The sequence below is a fragment of the Notamacropus eugenii genome, chromosome 5 (genome assembly GCF_028372415.1).
Source record: "Notamacropus eugenii isolate mMacEug1 chromosome 5, mMacEug1.pri_v2, whole genome shotgun sequence".
NCBI lineage: Eukaryota > Metazoa > Chordata > Mammalia > Diprotodontia > Macropodidae > Notamacropus > Notamacropus eugenii.
In genome coordinates, this window is record NC_092876.1 from 82,613,522 (window position 1) to 82,636,227 (window position 22,706).

At 42.5% G+C, this 22,706-nt stretch overlaps 1 protein-coding gene across 1 annotated transcript in view; it reads left to right on the forward strand.

The window, feature by feature from the left end:
- The window catches only part of GRIK3 (glutamate ionotropic receptor kainate type subunit 3), a 316,008-nt gene that overhangs the window by 233,044 nt on the left and 60,258 nt on the right, over nt 1-22,706 (forward strand). Inside the window, exons 9-10 of the mRNA XM_072610019.1 lie at nt 7,628-7,741; nt 20,624-20,827. Of these exons, the coding sequence (XP_072466120.1) occupies nt 7,628-7,741; nt 20,624-20,827 (318 nt within the window). The remainder of the gene's footprint in view (nt 1-7,627; nt 7,742-20,623; nt 20,828-22,706) is intronic.

Genomic DNA, 22,706 nt, shown 5'->3' on the forward strand with positions numbered 1-22,706 from the left:
TGTCTAGCAATGGATTGGGCTGCCTTGTGAGGTACTAAGCTTCCTGCCACTAGCGGTATTCAAGCAAAGGACAGATCTTCTGTCAGGGACGTCGCACCAGGTAGGGGTTTAGACTGGAAACCTCTGAGAGCTCATCCACCTCTAAGTATCTGAATCTGTGAAGCACAACTAGTAAATAAAGATATGATCATGGGAGAGTGTCTATTGTACATCATCAGGCTTTCTGATTAGTGTAGAACATCCCTAATGAGATCATCCCCAATGTTAAGGGTTAGATGAGATACATCCACCCACATAGGGATGGGCTTTATGTAAGAATATAAATGACAACAGTGCTAACTGTATGTGAAAATTTGAGGAAACTGAAGTACAATTACACACTGAACTGGATGGAGTTAGTTATGGAAGATGTCTTAAAGCAGGTAGGTTCTGAAAAAGTTGAATGATAACTTTAGCATAGTGGGCATTAAGGGGCATTTCTAGAGGTGAGAAGGAGATTGACTTCTACAGAGATAGGGCAACCCCTCATGGAACTAAGAGACTTGTTCAAGCAATGAATTGAACAGGTGCCCAGCACCAATCACTCCTGGGAAAGGGTGTTATGGCCATTGGCACGGAAGGTGATTCATATCCCACCCCCACACCAACCAGGAAGGGGGATACATCCCCAGGCCCTGGAGAAACATCCGGCTCCAAGCAGCCTTTTTGCCAAATGACTCAGCTAAGCATAGCTCTCCTGGAATCATCCTTCGTGCTTACATTTTCTCTGATTTCCCCTGGCCCTTATTCAAGGAGAACACTCCAATGCCTCGCCATGACATTCTCACCAGATAGGCCAAACATGGATACAGAGAATAAATAACCCTCATGGATTCTCTGGGAGCTGCCCATGGTTCTAATAGCTCCCTGAGTGAAAGGCCCTGAGGGAAGGATTGGATGTAGGAACTGAGGATGCAGCTTAGTAAAGGCAGAAACCTTGAGTCCTTTGACACTGGAGAGAAATAGGCAGTTTTCCTTCCTTTTGCTTTTTCCCATGCTTAAAGAATAGTGTTCTACAATTGGATTCAATTTAATTCAATTCAATAAGCATGTTAAAAGTACCTACTAAGTTCAAGGTATAGAGGTTAGTGCTAGACCTGGTGTCAGAAAATCCCGGGTTTAAATACTGGCTTTGACATATATTACCTGTATGATTATGAGCAAGTCACATAACCTCCATAGGCTTCAGGAAACTCCCTAGGACTTATCTTTGAAGTCATGGAGGGGTTGTCATCTGCGTTGGTGGAGGAGGCTCCCTTACCAGAAGTCCCAAACGCCAAGAAAATCAGAGATCCTGTATAGTTCAAGACAACATACTAAGATCTGGGGGTACAATAATAACACCACCAACAACCGTGCCTTCAAGGCACTTATATCCTATTAGTGATGAGGTAGGGGACAATTATAAGTCAAGTAAAATTAATTTATTAAACATATTCTCTGCACCAAGCATTCTACTTAGGCACCAGAGCCACAAAGACCAATGTGTGTGTATGTGTAGGGGTATGTGTGTGGTGTGTGTGTGTGTGTGTGTGTGTGTGTGTGTGTGTGTGTGTGTGTGTATGTAGTTCCTACCTTCAAGTAATTTACCTAGGCTGTCTTCCCTCTTAACTTCCTCTCTACTCCTCTCTTGATTTCGTTCTTTTCTCTCCCCTCCTCCCATTTTCTCCTTTCCATCCCTCCTCTTCTCACCCCACCTTCTTCTTTCCTTCCACCCCTGCTCTTCCCTATTCTCTTCTCAGAATGTTAACTGACACATATCCTTCCAACGTTTGCAAAACACCTTACAGTCCACTGAAGTAGGCACTATAGCTATAATTAAACCCATTTTATAGATGATGAAACTAAAAGTGAGTGACTTGCCTATGCTTACAGAGTCAAGAAATGTCTGTGGTGGAGTGTGACTCATTATATAGCCAGAGTATCAGGGGTAGGATTTTAAGCCAAGATATCCTTTTTATAAGGCCAGAATGCTTTTTTCTATCCTGCACTGCCTCTTATCATAGCTTTTCATTTGCTCTCCACCCACATACATAGCTATCTGATAGGTTAACCATAAAGTGACCCTCAAGTTGCAGCTGTAAGTTGCAGATGTGGTCTATGACAAGTCAACCCTAAATGTCAGTAGCTGAGTTCATGACTGTCAGCGTCTTGGACCTGGGTGGATGAATTTCAATGACTGGGCTGAGAACTGTCTGAAGTGCAGGAATGGATTGGGGTGGATTAGTCAGTTCTCATCTCTGAGCCATGGGTACTCTGTCCATGTCTGCTTCTGGTTGACAGTTTGTTTAGTGGATTTAGGGTTTTTCAGTGGATGGGAGAAGATGGACTTTGCATGAAACTCCTTAAGGAGTGCCTTCCCTGGTCTCTCCATCAAGCAGTTTACAAACTTCCACCCTTGGTGTGAGAGGGGTTATAATTTTCCTTCCTACTGATAAAACCCAGATTTGGAGTTTAGGCATTGAGAGGAGGAAACCGTATGATGCTAAAAAGCATCTGTGACTAGCCTTTCACCATCCCTATATCTAAGCTGTAGCCTTTGGAAACATTTGGGCTGGTAAGAGAAAGAAAGCCCAGTGCTTGCCCTGATCCTGAAGGAAGGGAAAGAACTAGGGAAGAAAGAAAGGAGGCAGGGAGGGAGGGAAGGAAAGAAAGAAGGGAGAAAGGAGGGAGGAGAGAGGAAAAGAAGAGAGGGAGAAAAAGAAGAAAAGAAAGAAGGAAGGAAGGAGAGAGGGAGAGAGGGAAGGAGAAAGGGAAAGAGGACAATGGAGGCTTCCCATGCCTGGGATGCACTGTCTTCTTATCTCCATCTTCCAGAATATTTCCCTTCCTGTCAGGCTCAGCCCAGGTGCCACTTCACTGAAAACCCCATATTAAAGTGTTTTTCACCTTCTCAATTTTTTTGAGCTCTTTGTCTGGAGTTTTTATTTGCTTCTATCACTCCATATTTTGCATTATCGTCATATGTATTCATGCACTATCCCTCACACATGCATTTGAATGTAAGCTCTTTGAAGGTAGAGCCTATTTTATTGTGTTTAATCTTTATATCTCCAACACATAACCTTGCCTCTAATGGCACATAACATATATTGGCTTAATTGAATGAATGAATTCATGAAAAAATGCTTTGAACAACATTTATTGATCATCTACTATGTACTCAACCCTGCCATGGGACTATGGGGGCAGTCAGGATTATCTGTAGGCCCTAGAATTCCACACCTGCTCTGGGCTTTAATCTCAGCTTAGTACATGTGAGCAATGGGCCACTCAGTCTGCTTTGGTCTAATCCCTGCTAGGTCCTCTCCAGGACACATATTCTCCATCACTCAGGCAGCAAGGGCAGAGGGGAGGGGATGCAGAATGGCTGGCCAAGTGTCGGATCACAGCCTTTCAGTATTGTGTTTGCCCTACTGTTTGTTAAGCCGGATGGGCCCTGATCCTGCCCGCCTGGGTGTTGGGAGGATTAAGGCAGAATTACTGGAGCATAATTACATGTCTCTTTGCTATCTGGTTTGCACAGCTCTCTTAATGGGATATTTGTAGTCTGCCTCTCTGGTTAATTGATTAAGTTTCCTGGGTTCCTTGAAGAGGATGATTTCCCCCTGAGGTTGGCCAAGGACAGAAAGGGCATGAGCAGTCTTGGGCTATCAGGCTGTTTCCAGTGGGGTGGAAGACAGAGGAGAGAGGAGCATAGTATGATATTTTGGGAGACTTGAGGTTTTATGAATGTTTCTAAAAAGACTTGGGGAGGCAGGTGTTCACCATAAGCTCAATAGGAGACTAGAGTATACTATAGCAGCTGAAGAAAAGATAGCATGATCCAGAGCTGCCTTAATAGAATTATAATGTCAAGAATGAGTGAGGTGTTTGTCTCGCTGTCCTCTGTACTAGTCAAGCGAATTTGGAGTGCTAACTTCTGAACATCTTGATTGAGGCAGGATATTGACCCCTCCTTATTATAATAACTAACATTTATGCAGAACTTTAAGGTTTGCAAAGAGCTTTTCATATACTATCTCATTTTATCCTCACAACACCTTTTTGCGGTGCTATTATTATCTCACCGTATAGCTGAAGAAACTGAGGTAAAGAGAAGTTCTGTGATTTGCCCAAGATCCCACATGTAGTAAGTGTCTGAAGCAGGATGTAAACTCACATCTTTCTAACTCCAAGTTAAACATGCTGCACCATTGTGCCATCTAGCTCCTCTCTCTGGTCATGTGGAAAGGATTCTAGACCAATCAGAGATCTAGCCTCTGACACTGTGAGATCACTACTATTATTAAGCCCATTTTACAGTTGAAGAAACTGAAAATCTTAGAGAAGTTTAAATGAGTAAGTTCACCATCACTGGAAGTATTCAAATTCAGAGGCTGGAGGACCGCTTGTTGATAATGATGTCAGGCAAGCTTTTGCCTAGGTAGAAATGACCCATGAAGTCCCATTGAGTTCTAAGGCTGTGTATGATTTCGCTAAGAGTTCCCGGGGGAATCATTTCTCACTCATCATTCCCTCCAGTTCCCTTTTCTCACCACTTCACACACACACACACACACACACACACACACACACATACACACACACACATACACACACTTGGCATCAGAGAAAGTGAAAGGTGGAACAAGGGACGGAATTTCAGTCTAGCCTGAATTTAAAATACCCCTCAACTCCCTAGCAAGCCAGGAGTATTGGAGAGAGTGTTTCCCTGTTTGCCTGTCACCAGCCTCAGTGGTCTCTGAAATGCTGCAATTCTGATCCCTTCCTCTGGAAAAAAAAAGTGGCTCCCCCTCCCTCCCCTTCCCAGGGCAAACCCTGGGACAAGAACCCATTATACAGGCATATGTGTGTGTGGCCTCATGAGGTAATTCCGCTGATGAAATGCATTACCTGAGCTCTCATTATCTCTCTGCCATTATCTCTCATTTGCCATATCTGGGGCCATCACTTCTCTTTAATTATCTCTGGGTTCCTCTGCATTAACTGCTTGACTCTGGAATCTCCTTTTCATAATAATAGGGACAGGGATTAGATCTGTGATTTCATATATAGGGAACTCCCACATGAACACCCTTTGTTAATGCAGGTCTGCACTACTCTGCTACATACTGTCTTTTTTTTTTTAATATTATTCATTTTGAGCTTGAAATGACACAAAGGCAAAAAAAAGTCTATGTTCACAGCACAATATAAAAAGAGGATGCAATATAAAACTGTAAATTTTCTCTTCACACTTTATTTTTTAAAAAACTGTAACAAATGCTATACATTGTTTTCAAAGCTACCTTGCTTTTCTGTGTTTTCTTTTGCTCTCTGCTGTGCAGTATTTTTTTTTCTCCCTCCTTCCCCATCCTGCCCTAGAGAAGGTTACCATTAGACACAAATATGCATATATGTGTAGCATCATACTATATATACTTCTTTGTATCAGTTCTTTCTCTGGAGGTGGATAGTATCTTCTCTCATAGGTCCTTTGTAGATGAGTTGAATATTTGTAATACTGAAAATGACTTAGTCATTCATAGTTGTTCGTAGAACAATATTGCTACTCACTTCACTCTTCATTATTTTATACGTTTCCATATTTTCTAAAATCCACCATCATCATTTCTTACAGCACAGTAGTATTGCATCATAATCAAATACCACAACTTGTCTAACCATTCCCCAATTGACAGGCTTCCCTTCAATTTCCAGTTCTTCGCCACCACAAAGAAAACAGCTATAAATATTTTATAACATATGATTTCTTTTCCTTTTCTTAATCAACTTGGGAAACAGACATAAGCATGGTATTGCTGGGTCAGGTCAAAGGGCACAATTTTATAACTCTTTGGGCATAATTCCAGATTGCCCTCCAAAATGGTTGGATCAGGAACATATTGTCTTTAGGAAAAAATCCTATAAAACTGAGATGCTGTGACATGCTTGGGGTCATATAGACATATGTGTCAGAGGTGTCAGGATTTGAAATCAGGTATTCCTGGATCCCTTTACCAATGCCAGATTCCCTCAATACAATGCAATGCAATACAATACTATACAATTAATACAGGTTAGCATCTTCTCTGCAACTTATGGATACAGAGAGATGCCAAGAACCCTGAGAGATTAAGTGATTTACTAAGGGTCAAACAACCAGCCTGTGTCCAAGGAGGAACTTGAACTCAGGTCTTTCTGAGTTCTAAGGTCGACTCTTTTCCCACCATGCTATGCTGCCTGTCAGAATGTATTTCAGGAACATATTTCATCATAATATCCATTCCACTATGGTGTCTCTAATGAGTCTGTAATAACACTACTGATAATAACTCATGTTCACATAGAACTTAAAAGTTTAAAAAAAAACTTATATTAATTTACTTAAGCCTCACGACCACTGATAACGCTGTTTGGTAGGTACTGCAGGCATTCTTAAATTACAGATAATACAGGGAGTGTTTCTTTCGTTATGAAGGAACAAAGCTCAGAGAGCTTGATGAGTTAACCAGTTAACCACTAAACATTTATTAAGCACTTGCTGTATGCCAGGCCAGTACTGAGCTAAGAGCTGGGAATACAAGTACAAGAATAAAGAAAGATAGTCCCTATTCTCAAGGAGATTACATTCTCTTTTTTTTTTTTTTTGAGGCTGTTGGGGTTAAGTGACTTGCCCAGGGTTGCACAGCTAGTAAGTGTCTGAGACTGGATTTGAGCTCAGGTCTTCCTGAAGCTAGGGCCCAGGCTCTATTCACTGTGCCACCTGGATGTTCCCAATGTTATGTTCTAATGGCAGAAGCCAATACCCAAAAGAAGTAGTGCTTGCCCTGGAGTTTGAGATTTAGGTTCATGTCTTGCCTATCTACTTAAATGACCTTGACTAAGTCCAAGTCACTTTACCTTCTGGTCCTCAGTTTCCTCATCTCTACAATGAAAAAGTTGGACTTGATGGCTTCTGAGACCCTTTTGTACTCTAAATCTGTGATCTTATTTGGGAAGAATTAGTCAATTTAAATAACTACAAACCAAAGGTTGATGACCTCTTGTGGAGGGGGATGCTGATTCTTGTTTTAAATAAGACTTTGACTCAATACTTTCTGAGGTTCCCTCAAGGCTGAAAGCCTGTGGTTCTGTGGAGTAAGAAGACCTGAGATTCAACCTTGGGTCTTCCAACTATGTGACCTTGGAAAAGTCACTTGACTTCTCTGGAACTCAACTTCATCATCTATAGAGTGATGGTTGAACTAGCTGCTCCTCTGAAGTGCCTTCCAAGTCTGAGATTCTGCCCATCTCCAGTAGGCTAATGGAAGAGAGGGAGAAAGATCGAGAGATCTCAATTCCCTGTGTCTCCTCTGAGACTTCACAGAATCAGAATGTCAAGGTTGGATGAAACCTTCGGAATTTTCTAGTTTGACTTCCTTGATGTGTATGTGGGGAAACTAAGACTCAGAGAGGAGAAGAGACTCTCCCAAGGTCACACACCTGGCTAGCAGTGGATCTGGTGCTTGAATTCAGGTTGTTTAAGGTCTCTAGACTCTTTTTTATTACCCCTTAGACCTCAAATACAATCACATTTCTTTCTGTGCTTCTGTCTTCTGTCCAGGTGGGTGTGTGGTGTCCTGCTGATGGCCTCAATATCACAGAGATTGCTAAGGGCCGGGGTCCTAACGTCACTGACTCCTTGACCAACAGATCCCTCATTGTCACCACTGTGCTGGTAAGAGGCTGCAGCTCTATGTGACCTCCCCCAGGAATATCAAATGAAGGAATAGAGAAGGAAAGGAGTAAGAGGAGAGGAACTCATCTTCCAACTGCAGGCCTTCTATCCTTAGGAAATAGAGCCCAGCTCCAATGGAGTGTTTTCAGGGAAGCAGAGAAGGAGCTGGTGGGTCTATGTGAATTGGGAGTAAAAAGGAGAGAGGAACTGAATGTCTAGCACAGTCCAAAGAGCAATAACTTGGAATTTGGAGCCCAAGGCTGTGGGTTTGAACCTCAGTTCTGCTACCTACTTACCACCAATGTGGACTTGAGCAGCTATTGCCTTTCCTTCTCTACTTCCTTATCTGTAAAATAAAAGAACTGAATGAAATGATCTCTCGGGTCCCTCACAGTTCAAAATTTCATGAACCTACACAGGAGGCTCTCATGAAACATCCAAGAATTTCTCAGCAAACCTTGGAACAGGCATTTAGCATCCTTGGCTCCCAAAAGAGGTCTGGGATAAACAATGAGAGGACCAGGGATGGAAGGGCTGGGCATACAGCATCTCAAATGGAAAGGCCAGGGATAAAAGATCTGAACATACAGGACCTGTAATGGAGGGACCAGGGCTAGAAGGACTGGAGCAGAGAGGCTGGGCATATAGGACCTGGGGTGAACAGACCGTGCATAAAGGGACCAGACAGAAACACTAGGAATGGAAGGAACAGGGACTGAAGATTGAAGAATGGAGGGACTAGGGACAAAAGGACTCAGAGCCCATTATAGGTGCAACTAGAGATTCCTACTCCTTTAGTGAGAACCTCAGTACCAGGATAGAGATGAGTTGTTATGTAGAAGTATGGATAGGGAAGCCTGCAATCTATTTTCTTGAAGAAATAGGTGAATGTGAGGAAGAAGACAACTATCTTCACTCTCTTTGCAAAGAGGACCTCAACTTCCATATAGTCAGTACTGATTATACAGGGGCCAGGGATCTGAGACTATTAGTCATTATCCAAGCCCAGTGTGTTTTTCTATTGCCTCTCTCTGAACTCAGAAACCAACATCTTATGTCTCTGTACTCCAATTTGATTCTGATTTCAAGATGTTGCAAGTGGGGAGGAGGGACTGTTAATTAGTATGACTACAGTGCTATATGTCATGGTCTACTTAGGTGGGCCTCTGGGATCCATTCATGGCCATAGCAGGGCTGATAGGACACAATCTACTTGGGCATCAAGCACGGACCTTGGAATCTACCATGGAAACAAAACATTGCCCTAGAGAGCGATTTGGTGTCATGGAAAGCACCTAGAATGTTTTGTCCTTACTCCTACCTTCTGACTTCCCTACATTCCTTCAAGACTCAGCTCAAATCAGCTCCTCTGTGGGTGGTCTTTCCTCATTACCTCAGCTACTAGTGCTCTCATATTACCTGCCATCTACTCTCAACATACCATGCATGGATCTACTTATTTACGGGTTGTCTACCCCCATTAGAATGTGAGTGCCTATAAAGGACAGATGCAATAAGTATACCTTTCTGTCCTCAGCATTAAGAAAGGACAAGGAACCTAGAAGGCACTTAATAAATGCTTGTTGACAGATCAATTTGCAGTCAGAAGATTTGGGTCTGAGTCCTAACCCTGTCACTTAATTAGCTTAGTCACCTGGGATCACATTTTAAGAAAATCATCGACAAGCTGAAGTGTCCAGGGGAGTGCAACCAGGTTAGTGAAGGGCTTCGAGATCATGTTATGGGAGATCCATTTCAACAAACTGGGAATGTTGGAGAAATGCGATCATTACCTGCAAGTGGCTGAAGGGCTGTTACATGGAATGGGATCAAGCTCTTTCCCTTTGGCTCCAGAGGAAACAACTCTATATGAGTAATGAATATAAGTTACAGAAGCATATTTAGGCTTGGGGTAAGGAAAAACCTAACCATTAGAAGTGTCTAAAAAAGAATAGTGTGACCTCAGATGGAGAAGCCAGGGATAGAATGTCTGGAGATACAGAACCTCGAGGTAGTGAGTTCCCCATCACTAGATCTTTATGAGCAAAAATAGGCAGATTTGTTATCCAGTATGTTATAGGGAAGATTTTTATTCAGGAATAGGTTGGACTATGTGACCTCTGAGGTACCTTACAATTCTAATATTCTGTGTCTCTGTGATTTGCACAAGGGACCTCCCCTCTCTAAACCTCAGATTTCTCATCTATAAAATGAGGATAATAACAACAATAATTATTATTACTGTATAAATATTAGCATAAATGTTGTGTAAGTATTAGCATTTTATAGCGTTTTAAAGTTTTGCAAAGAGCTTTATACGTTATCTCATTTGATCCTCAAAACAACCCTGGAGTACAATATTATAGTCCTAATTTTACAGATGAGAAACTTGAGGCAAAGAAAGGCTAAGTGACTTGCCCAAGTTCATGCAACTAATAAGTGTTTGAGATAGAGTTTGAACTCCGGTCCCCTTTACTCCAAGTACAACACTTTCTTCCCTGAGTTAATCTAGCTGCCCGAGATAATAATGTTTAGACTAGTTACTTAATGAGGCTATTTTAAAGAAAGTACTTAATGGAGGGTAAAGTACTATGGAGATAGGGAGTTGCTCTTTTTGAGGTGAGCCCATTAGGGATTCACACGGTGGAAGCACAATGACATCACCTGAGCCTTTGGTCCCAGCCAAAGACTGGCCATTGAAACCAGTGTAGACTGAAGCCTAATCCTAGTCAAAGACTGCCCATATTCTGAGCTCTGGTCCCACCCTCAGGGGAGGCTGAGCCCTAAGTCAAGTAGGTCATCTTTCTAACGGTTACTGTAGTGAGTGAGTGAGTGTGCCCATCCCCGATGCTGAAATAAGAGTTCAGCAAAATGAGAAGAACATGGTAGGCCCTTGTGGATCATCTTAGTATACAAAAGGCATCATGCCACATATGCATCTGCCAATACAAGGTTTCTGAATCTGTCTGATCTTTATTGTGCCTTTGAATCAGCCAGAGTTGGGCTGCCCTCCTAGAGGTAGGAGACAATGGAGAGTTCAAGTCGACAACCATTCATTAAGTGTGAGTCACAGGGCAGCAGCTTGGTGCAGGGGAAAAGTGCTTTAATGTGGTTTCAAACCCCCGCCTCTACCTGTTATGATACTGTATGAACTTGGGCAAATCATTTTGTGTCTTTGGGCTTTAGTTTTCTCATCTTTGAAATGAGAAAGACTGGACTAAATGACCCCTAAAGGGTCCAGCTGCAGGCTGGCACTAGAGATGCTCCCTTTCCACATCCCTAGGCTTTTATGCCCTCCCTGTCTGAGAAAAACACAAACCACACACACACACACACACACACACACACACACACGCACACACACCAGTGTGGGTGTGCATGAGTATGTGTGTTGGTTGTCATGGCAACTGCTACTTGAATGACAGGGAAAAGAACTGGGCAGTCAGTCCAGGAAGGTAGGAACTACTCACCTCCTTATTCAAGATGGCCCTGTGCTTTCTGGGCTTTTCCTTTTGCTCCTCTTCTAGGAAGCCTAGTGATGAAGAGAAGTACTCTCTCTAGGAGCAGGAAGTAGGGAGTGGGGGGATGGGTTAGAGAACAGGAAGTGAGAGATGACACATGCCTCCCCTTACAGTGGTTCATAATCATATGCTCTTCTTATCTGTACTCCCAGATCCTGAGTCCTCAGTGCTGAACCTAACCCTTTCAAGTTCTAGGACCCTAAGGCCCTAACACCTATGCCCCTTAGCTCCAGGCCATAGGATCAGAACTTAGAGGGGAGAGAGACCACAGAGGTCATCATGTACAGTCCCCTCATTTTATCCATGAGGAAACAGACACATCCAGGTTAAGTTCACACAGCTACTAACTAGGTGCCTAAGTTCTGAACCCAGGTCTTCCTGACTTTTAAGTCTAGTGCCTAGTTCACTGCACTAGGGATGTCAAATTTGCTGCCTGGGGGGCCAAAAGCAGCACTCCCAGCCCAGTGAACCAGACTAAAATTGTAATTGGGAAATGTTTAAAATAAATAAAAATACAATACAACATAGATGTGTGTTAATTTGTTGTTTTCTAAGTCAATATGCTACTGGCAGGGATCTGTTTCTATCTGACTTTGATGCCACTAATATGTCAGACTACTTCCATTTATAGTAGGCTATCTCCCTGAGCCATAGACTTCTGGGTCTTGAATAGAAGGATTCCCTGTCCCAGGTAGCTCCCAGGTAGTGTGTTCCTCCACAGAAAGATGCGGGGATAGACAAATTGCCTAGGCTGATAATAGCACCCCTCATTCTGTAATTCATGTGTGGCTTGGAGGTGCCTATAGCTTACCTCAGTTTTCCTACCCCACTTCTATTCCTCCACTCCCACCAGGCTAGGTGATAAAGAAAGAAAGCAGGCTCTGTGAGAAACCTGCCTGCTACCTACCCTGGTAGAGCCAAACCTCAGCCTCTGCCTCCTGGGTCTGTTCTTCTGGGAGCTCATGGATGAACACTCATTCCTAACCACAGAGAAGCACTCCATGGTCATAGCTTGCCCTTTGTCTTAGATGCTTGGAGCTACTGAAAAGAACCAGAGATGTGTGTTCTGTGTCAGGATACTGCGTGTGTGTGTGTGTGTGTGTGTGTGTGTGTGTGTACATTCTGTGTGACTACGGAGTCACAAATCTATTTTGGAAAACTGTTCTTTGTATCTGTGTTAGTATGTCTTGTATTGGAGTATGTATTATACTATGTCCACTGAGTCATGTCTTAGCATCATGGGTCTGTGCATACATTCTGTGTATTTGTTGAGTCATGCATCTGGGTTTGTTTGTTTTTGGAAGGCTGGGGTGTTCTTTGTATCTGAATTAAGATGTGTTCTGTTTGTTTCTTTCGTTGAAGTATATTTATATATTCTTTGAGTCATGCATCTGTGTTAGTATGTTCTGTGTGTCAAGTGAATCATGCATCTGTTTTTGTGGGATGTTCTTTGTGTCCATTAGGATGTATATGTTCTGAAGGTATCTTATGTTGGAGTGTGTAAATACTTTCTTTTGTCTATTGAGTCCTGTTTGTGTTAGGGTATATGTATGATCCTTGTGTCTATTGACATATATCTGTTTTGTTTGTCATTCTTAGATTCATTGTCTTTGTCTGTCTTCTATTATGATGTCTTAGTACATTCTTTATTTCTAATGTGTCTGTGTTGGAAAGGTTGCATTTGTGGGTATGATGAGTCATGATTCCATTTTATGTGTCAGTATTGAGTCTGTATGTGCTTTCTTTGTATCTGCATTAGGATGTGCGTATTCTGTGTGAATGTGTATTGGGGATGTGAACATTACTAGGGACATATATTCTGTGTACTTATATGCACACGTGTATAGGTTTTACATGTCATCTGTGTGAATCTGTACACACTGAACTAGAATAAGATTGGAGGGGCAGCTGTTACATGCATGGAACCAGAGCCCTTCCCACTTGGGACGTCCCTCCCAAAACCTCTCCTGAAGTTCTCACTCCACAGACCCTGTCAAGAGATAACTTAATGCCAGCCAGGGCTCCATGTTGTTGTAAGTGATTGTAGAAACACCAGAGCAAGAGCCTCAGAAACACAAAGCTGGAAAAGGTTATTTTTCTAGGCTCCTGTTTTTTGTGACTTGTTGAAGAGAAATATTACCCCAACTACCACCACCGTTCTCCCAGAGCAATATGAGAGCGTGAAGTTATGAAATTGAGGGCACCTTCACTGAGCAATCGATTAGCAGCTGAGAGAGCTTGTGAATTGGCTGTCTGGACATTTCCAGTAATAAATTGTGAAATAGTCCATGAATAAGTAGCTCGTGGAGTTCAGAATTACCCCCTAGGAAATGTTGCCGGCCTGGAGACACATTACCAAGGCGAGCCCCGTCTTAATGCTCAGTGCTTCTGCTGTTAAATATGTATGCTGTCCCCAAAGCACTTCCCGAAATTAATAGCATTTTACAGCTGCTCCGAAGCCAGCGTATTTATATGGAGATGTATAGATCCAGTTGCTGTGGTGGGTTCACAAATGAATTGCTAATTTTAGAGGAGAGTATTGGGGAGGGATCTGAAGGGACAATAGGGGAACAAGGTGTCTAGGGAGCCTTTATGGTGACCTTTGGGTCATCAAGGCATTGACACACTGGCAGAAGAGGACACAGTGACCAAGGACTCTAAAGATCACAGAAAGGACAACGTAGAATCTGCCAACAGGGAAGTTTGTGGATATGTTACTTCCATCATAAATGGGTTCTTTCTCACTTAATAACCTATCAGAGTATGTGTTAAGCTGTGGAGAGAAGTCAGATTTGTGCTGAACACTGCTTTGTATGGTGCACCTGTACTTTGCACAAGGAGAGAGCCTACAATGTCTCCCAATGAATTCGTGATGGTTTGGAGAGCTCCGGTTGGCCAGCCTCTTGTTCTTGCTCTCCTGCTTACTTTCTCCTCCAGTCAAAGCCTCCCATTTCCTCACAGTTTGATGTCTTCCCAAGGAGCTTCTTCTTACCTATTTCCCTCAAACTACTTTGGTCAGTGATGAAGGGGAGGTGGATATTGACTGTAGAACTGAGCTAGAAGGACAAGATTTGCTTTTCTGCACCAAATTAGGTTGGAAAAGTGATTTTCTGAGAACTGCTGGAAAAAGTCAAGAGCCCCCTTTGGAATCAGATAACAGAAACTCTCCCTCTTGGTCTGTCAGGCAGAGATCCCCTCTTCAAGGGGCCTGAGCTGGGTTGTTTAAAATCCAATGTAAATTAATCTGTCTGGAGACCTGAAGAGCTTAGGCCAGAGAATAGGGCTATCCACCCTCTAGAAGCTTGGTACAGGCTCTTTGTGAACCTGGGCTTCTTCTTAACAAGACTACACAGAGTTCAGACTCTTGAGTGTTTAAAAGTACTTCCCTAGCTAGAACTAACCTGGTTCAGCCCCTCAAGAATGCTCTTTCCTTACAATGCCTAAGAATTGTATGCATCTGTTTTTAAAACCTGGTTAGAGGGATTTAAGTCATAGAGTTACAAAGTTTAATAAAGGTGGTCAAATCCAACCAACTCATTTTACAGATGAGGAAAATGAGTACTATAAAAATGGAAGTGACTTGTTCAAGATCAAACAGGCAGTAGGGGACAGAGCTAGAATTTGAACCCAGGTTGTCTGATTCCAAATCCAGATCCCTTTTCATTTTACCACACTGTCATGACTTATTGAAACAAAAATGGTCCCTGAAAAAGATAGTCCTTGGAGGGCTGACCCTGGAATCTCATAAAACAAGAAGAGAAATGGTGTTAAATTGCAAGTGAATATGGGGAGAGCACATACTAGGTCTTTCTCCCAAGGCAAGCTTATGGGACCACTTGGCCAAATGTTAGTCACTGGGGACAGGTCAGTCCCACCAAGCTCTGCAAGTCCAAGTGGCCAGCCTCTAGATATCCCAGAATATCACAGTTGGAAAGCAATCTATTGCAACCTATCCCCAACTAAATATTGCTTTTGTAAAATCAATGACAAGTGATCATTGAAGAGGGAGACTATTTAGAAGACTATTGCAATCAATAGTCCAGACAAAATGTGATGAGGATGTGAACTAGGATTGTGGCTACGTGGATAAAGAGGATATATGAGAGATGTTTTGAAGATTAAAAACAAAAAATGGCAACACATTAGATATGTGAGGGGAGTGAGAGAGTGAAGTCAATGATGACCATAAATAAGTCTGTGATCCTGGGTTACTGGGAAGGTCATGGTGGTTCCTTGACAGTATTAAGGCAGTTGGAAAGAGAAGAGGATTGGGTGGGTGAGGAATAGGTTCTCCTTTGGACATGATAACTTTGAAATACCTACACACCATGCAATTGGCAATGGCCAAGAGCTCAGGAGAGACACTAGGGCTGGATTTATAGATCTAGGAATCAACTTTTGGGGGGATGATAATTGAACACATCGGTGCTTAATGGATCATTGAAGAATATAACCTGCCCAACGTCACAAAGGTGCAAGGAGGAGAGGCTGGACTTGAACCCAGGCTCTCTGAGCCCATTTTCACTGCCCTTCCTACCACAACACACTGCATTTCCAACAAATCATCCTTGCCAAGAGACTGCAATAAACTGCCCTGATTCTCAGCTCCATGTTTAGCCTAGTTGTATCCCTTTCTGCCTGCTAACAAGAGGTGTCTCATGCAAGGATAATGTAAATGTGGGCCTGGGGGAAGTTGATTTTGTAATGAGCTAATGTAACTGATTGACAGAAACAGAACAATGGTGAGAAAGGCAGACACGAGATGGAGACATAGAGCAGATTGCTAACGAAGTTCAAAATATAATTATCATCTTCACCATTGCCAGATGGGGGAGTTGTGTTGAGAGACAAAGCTCCCTTGTCTAAAAGATCCCAGATGCTTAGTGACCACAAGATGGATATGGAAGCTATAAAAACAAACCCAAATTTAAATTGCATTAAGAGAGATCTAGGGTCCAGAAACAGAGAGATGATCATTCCACTGTCATCTGCCCTAGTCAGATCACATCTAGCATATGGTACTTAGTTCTGGGCTCCACAATGAAAGAGGAGTCGGGTTGAGTCAGAGAACATCTAGAAGAAGTTTATCAGATTATTGAAGGATCATAGGATCACAGAAACTGGAAACGATCTTGGAAGTCATCTAATCCAACCCTCTTAATTTATCTATGAAGAAACTGAGTCCCAGAAAGGTTAAATGACTTTCCCAAGGTCACATAGGTAATAAATGGCAGAGTCTAGGTCAAATTCTAGTTCTCTCACTCCAAATCAAGTACCCATTACACTGTACCATATAGGCTGGATGGTGCATGCCTGTAATCCCTGCTATCAGGGAGTCTGAGATTGTTGTATCTCTTGAGCTCAGAAGTTCTGAGCTAGAGAAAACTAAGCCAATTGGGAATTTGCACTAATTTTAGCATTAATTCAGTGAGTCCTTTTGTGATTGGGAGGCCACCAGATTGACTAAAGTTGAATGAGTCAAACCAGGTTGGAAATGGAACAGGTCAAAGTTCCTGTGCTGAACAAAGTGGGATCAGACCAATGAGTGGCCCTGCATTTCCATCCCATGTGAGATAGGGTTATGTAGTCTAAAATAAAAAACAAACAAAAAACAAAGCACAGTACCACACTGCCTGGATGCTGTGGTATAAGGATATCAGTTGGTTAAACATGGAATATTTAACCTAGAAGAACAGAAGACTTAGGCAGGGATGGGAGGAGGGGACCATGATAGTGGTCTCTAAGTTTGGGGAGGGTATTTGTGTGAAAGAGGAATTTAACTTGTTCCTTAAGACCCCATCAGGGCAGAACCAGTAGCAAAGGGTGGAAGTCAGAGACAGATTTGGGCTCAACTCAAGGGAGGATTGCCTGAAAGAGTTCTATTCAAAAGTGGACTGGACTTCCCTAGAAGGTAGTGTCTTCCCATGACTAGAAATCTTCAAGTGTATTTAAGACATTTCAATTAATACATGTTGAAAATTTTGTTGAGGAGATTCCTTTTAAGGCAAGGATTACACAAAATTCCCTCCAGCTCTGAGATCCTGTGGTTCAGTCAAAGTGTCAAAGATACTAAAGAAATTCTCAGTTATAAAAATTAGGAGCTAGTGGGGCATCTGTTAGTGAAACTGGCTGGGTGCTTAGGAAAAAGGCTTAATTCAGATGATTCCAAGCATGGGAATGAAAGAAAGCTTAGCCTCTCTTCCAGAAAGTAATTTCTTCCAGAGCCAGCAGGTTGTGCTTAGAGCCCTCTTCAAAGACACAGGGACTTATAAATGATCTCTGGGTAAAAAGGACAGAATCAAGGAGAAAAGTCAGATTTGTATTAAGATGATGCTGTGACAATCAACCATCGAGAATTCATTAACTACTCTAGGTGCTAGGTTCTGGGGATAAAAAGAAAGAAAATCAAAATCATTCCTGTCCTCAAAGAGGGAATTCTTTTGGGGGAAGTAACATATACTTATGAGTAGATTTGAAATATATAGAAAGTATTTCCAAGATAATATTAAGGTGGAGGAGCTGAAGGGGACCAGAAAAATCCCTTATGTAAATTATGGTATTTGAACAGAACCCGAGAAAAAGCTGGGCACTCTAAGAGGTAGAGGTGAGGAAGGGAGTGGCGCATGGCAGGCATAGTGGAGACTTATAGTGGAGAGTAGGCCAATTTAATTGGGCTACAGAGTATGTGAAGAGGAAAGGCAACATGGTGCAGTGGAATGTGGTATTTATGGTCCTGTGGGAGATGACTTCCAATTTTGTCTTTTCTACTTCCTACCTTTGTGACTTTGACAAGTCAAATCACCTCATGTACCTCAGTTTGGTTGGGCTGGAGGTCCTTTCCAGCTCTGGATCTGTGATCCCATGATGCTATGAAGTAATGCCTAATAAGGTTGGAAAAATAATCTGGAACCAAATGGAATACTAGACCATATTGTATATGTACACATGTATATATAATTTCCCAGTCTTCATGTTGTTAAAGTCTTAAGACTCTTCAGATTGTGGCACCCATTAAACGTGATATAAATGTCTAGTATTTCCATTATCTCTGATCATGTGGGAGGGGCCAGGCATCTTTCCCAATTTCACTGCCTCAAGTGGCAACCCATTTCCACACCTTCCCACCCCTGACATACACTTAATCTCTTGAGTGCCATTTTAAATAAGAGGCTATGTGATGTGTGGAAAGGTCACTAGACTGGAAACAGGAAGTCATGGTCCTCCCAGCAAATCAGAATCATAAGTTTTATTTAAAAATTTATTTTTGAACTTTTATTTTTTTCAAGTAATAAGCATAGAATCTTAAGTTTCAGAGTAGGTAGGGATCTTGGTAATCACCTCATCTAACCCCTCCATTTTCCAGATGAAGAAACTTCATACATAGAGATAAAGCATCTTCCCCAAGGTCATTAAAACTCTATCTACAGATCAGAGCTAAGATGAAAACGCATGTAATTTGACTTCAAATTCAATGCTCTTTCCTCAATATCATGTTACTTATTACGTAGCTGTAAACAAACCAGTCCCCCTCTCTGGGCTTCACGTTGACCATCTACTCAGTTCGTGGAGGGATTGGACAAGATCAGCACTTCTTAAACTGTGGGTCGACACCCCATATGAGGTCAGAAAAATTTGGCAACAGTAAAAGGTTTCTGAATGCACAACGACCAAAAATTAATTTAAAATCAAATGCATGATGAATTCAAAGTGTTTCTGGCATCAGTTTGCCCATGCTGAATCGAACGACTTCCCTGCAGCCTTGGTTCTGAACACAAAGCACAATGCACTGCACATGCTGTCATGCCATGCAACACCAGCGTACACTGATAAAAAGTGAAATGGAGTCACAAGTGAAAAAAGTTAAGAAACTCTGGACAAATTGATATCAAAAGTCCCTTCCAAATCCGATAATTTGTGGATCTGTGATTTCAAGTAAGCAGCAGCAACGCAGCAGGTGTGTGGGGAGGCCTTATTATAGGCTATCTAATCCTACAAGTTCAACCTTCTTTTATTATTCCTAATCAGTCATTCAATAAGCATTTATTAAGCGGTTGTCACAGATTCTGTGACAAGCATTGGAAATATGAAGAATGGCAAAAAAAAAAAAAAAAAAACAGCTCATGCCCAAGGAGTTTACATTCTAATCTGTTCCCAGAGGAGGCAAATAAGAGACTGGGGATATTTAGGCTGAAAAAGAAGAAGACTCAAGGGAGACATGCTAGCTGTCTTCAGACGGTTGAAAGACTGGCATGTGGAAGAGTGATTCAACCTATGTTATTTCACTCTGGAGAGCAAAATGGAAGAAACAGGTGGAAATTACAAGGATGTAAGTTTAGGCTTGATTCAAAGGAAAACTCCCTACTATTTAAAAGCTATCCAAAGAGGAATGAGCTTCCTGGGAGTGGGAGAAGAGATGTGTTGGTTTTTCAGTGAGGCTTCAAATAGAAACTGGATGACTATGTGTGTCCCTTTCAATCCTAAAAATTAGAATTCTGATTATATGAGAAGAGACTCCCTGGGAGACCAAATGGGCTAGGGAACTTCTAAAACTGAATCTACATTTTCTTCCTCTATGAGAAAGTTAAAATGTTCCCCACATGGAAAAGTATAGAAACAGGATTTGGGTAGGGATGTTTCCTGTGATGCCATAATACAAGTATCTCCACTCCCAACCCCCTGAAGAAACCTGTCCTGGGGATACAGAGAAAAGAAGTATGTCTGACTTATGAGAGAGTCATGACCCCCACCTTTAGGAATCCCTTAGAATGAGGAAAAAGACATGGTCCTCTCTGACGGAGGAAAGAGGACCCTGGCTCTGGTTCAAGCTTTGGTTTTATGGGAGGGAGTAGAGCGGCTCCCTCTGAACTCTAAAACTTTAGGCAGGTTTAGTCGCTTGCTGGATCTCTCTAATACCTTCCTGGTGTCACTCCAAGTGCGGAAAGAAAAGCTGGTTTATAAACTACCTTTCTACCCATCCATCCCTGGAAGATACTTTTTGGGATCAAATCAGTGCCATAGGTCTTATTTACAATGCGTTTATTCTTTCAATAGTCTTTTATTGAACACAGTAATTGTTTCAACTTTGTATCCCTAGAGCCTAGAACATTGCCTGAGCCATAGCAGGCACTTAAATCTTTTTGACTGATTATTGAGCAACTATAGTGTGTATAGCACTGTGGTGGGGGTGGGAAAAGACAATCTTTTCCCTCAAAGAGATTACTCATGAAGGAGGAACATGGTCCAGCCTAAGGGGGAGCTCAGGTCAAAGGGAATGGAGGGAACTTTTGCCCCACCTCCATCCTCACAGAAGCCTCCATATTTCCAACTTCCTCCCCCATCCACTCTCATCTGTCACCCCTAGGAGGAGCCCTTCGTCATGTTCCGGAAGTCAGACATGACCCTCTTTGGGAATGATCGGTTTGAAGGCTACTGCATTGACCTGCTGAAGGAACTGGCCCACATCCTGGGCTTCACCTATGAAATCCGACTGGTGGAAGATGGAAAGTATGGGGCACAGGATGAGAAGGGCCAGTGGAATGGCATGATTAAGGAGCTCATTGACCATGTAAGTAAGGGAGCACGGTGGGGAGTGGGGATGGATACATGGTGGTATCTCTGGGCAATGCTTAGGTCCTTCCTATTCCTGTTGTTTCCTGAAATGCCATGGTACAAGTACCTCCACCCCCAACGCCCTGAAGAAATCTGTCCTAGGGATACAGAGAAGAGATGCATGATGTTTGACTTATGAGAGAGTCATGACTCCAACCTTCAGGAATCCCTTAGAATGAGAAAGAAGATATGGTCTAGATCTGATGAAGGCTGTGGTTCAGGCTTTGGTTTTGTGGAAGAAACAGGGCCCTTGCCTCTGATTCAGTTTTTTTTTCAGGGAACTGAAGTCTCTAGATAGAACACTTTCCTAAGAACCTTCCTTTCCCTTCATCACTATCCGGGTTTCCTGCTCCATTACAAGTGCTCAATCTGACTTGAGCCCTTCTCTGATCAAAAATCCAGAAATGCATGGGTGAGGGTTATCTTAGTTCCTCGTTGTATCCACCTGCCCTAGTTGGGTCTTCTCTCTCACCTGGCTTTCGTAGTGTGACCTTGATTGAATTGTTTCACATCTTTGAGTACTTAGTAAAGTAAGGTGATTGAGCTAGATGATGTTTAAGTGTCCTCCAACTCTCAGTCCTATGATTCTTCTCCTTCACCCCTCACCTCTACCCCTAAGTGGACATCTTTCTTGTAATACTTGAGGCTTAGGCCTTGCTGCTGAATCAGCTTGTCTGTTGACACTCTGGGGACTTTCACTCGTTTTGAAGCATCTCAGAGCCCCATCCTGATCCTCCTGACTTCCCTGATCCCTAAGCTTGCTTGACTCTCAGAGACCCGATGCACTTAATTCTGGGCAGCTAGATGGCCCATCGTAAAAATATGAATTGGCATTTAGACGTCCTGAGTTCAAATACTGCCTCCAACATTTACTAATAACATGGCCCTGGACAAGTCACTTATCAGCTGTCTGCCTCAGTTTCTTCATCTGTGAGATGAGGACAATAGTAACACCTACCTTCCAGGGTTGTTGTGAGAATAAAATTTGAAAACCCATAAGCACTTTTACTGTTCCTATCCTGTCCTCATTTCTCTGTTTCCTCTGCTGCTTCCATTGTATCCATGTGCACCTCACTAGTGTGGAGTTTGCCCTTTTCTTCTCCTCCCATCTCTGCATATTCCAGCCCACACAGGTAGCTTTCTTTACAGTTTATTCCCAAAGGAAAAGGAAATATATGGATTCAAAAATATGACACTAGGGGAGAGACATTCTAAGTACATATAAAACTCAATCTACCCAGTCCCAGACTATGAGATTAATTTGTAAACTATTCTTTCTAATTTGACTTATTCTGAAGAAGCAACATGTATAAAGAAAAGTTATGGAATGAGAAGACTTGGATTCTAATCCTACTTACTATGTGAGTTTGGGCAAGCCAGTTAACCACTCTGGTCTACCATTTTCCCATTTGTAAAATTGAGGGGACTAGACCAAGTGATCTCTAAAAGTCATACTTTCCACTACCATCCCCAGTTCTAAATCCCATAATTCTTCTAGTATGGAATATCTACTGCTTTGTGGGCGCCCAGATGAACCTCCTAGTCACTGGTAGGACTTTATGATACTCAATCCATGTTGCTATGAAGTGATTCAACTTATTCCATATAGATCCTGCATGCATGCATGGGTTTGGCCCTTGGGAAGCCTTTCCTACTGGTGTGCTGGAAGACAGTCCAGGAATTCTCAGAAATTTCCCTGTGTCCCTACCCTGAACAACCCTGAGCAGATGCCATGCATAGTTTTGCTCCCCTGTCTCCCTGGAGTGGCAAGGGCCCTGAGTCTAAGGCGGGCCATCCGGGTAAGGAGGGTGGGGAAAACTTGCAGTATTAGGTAG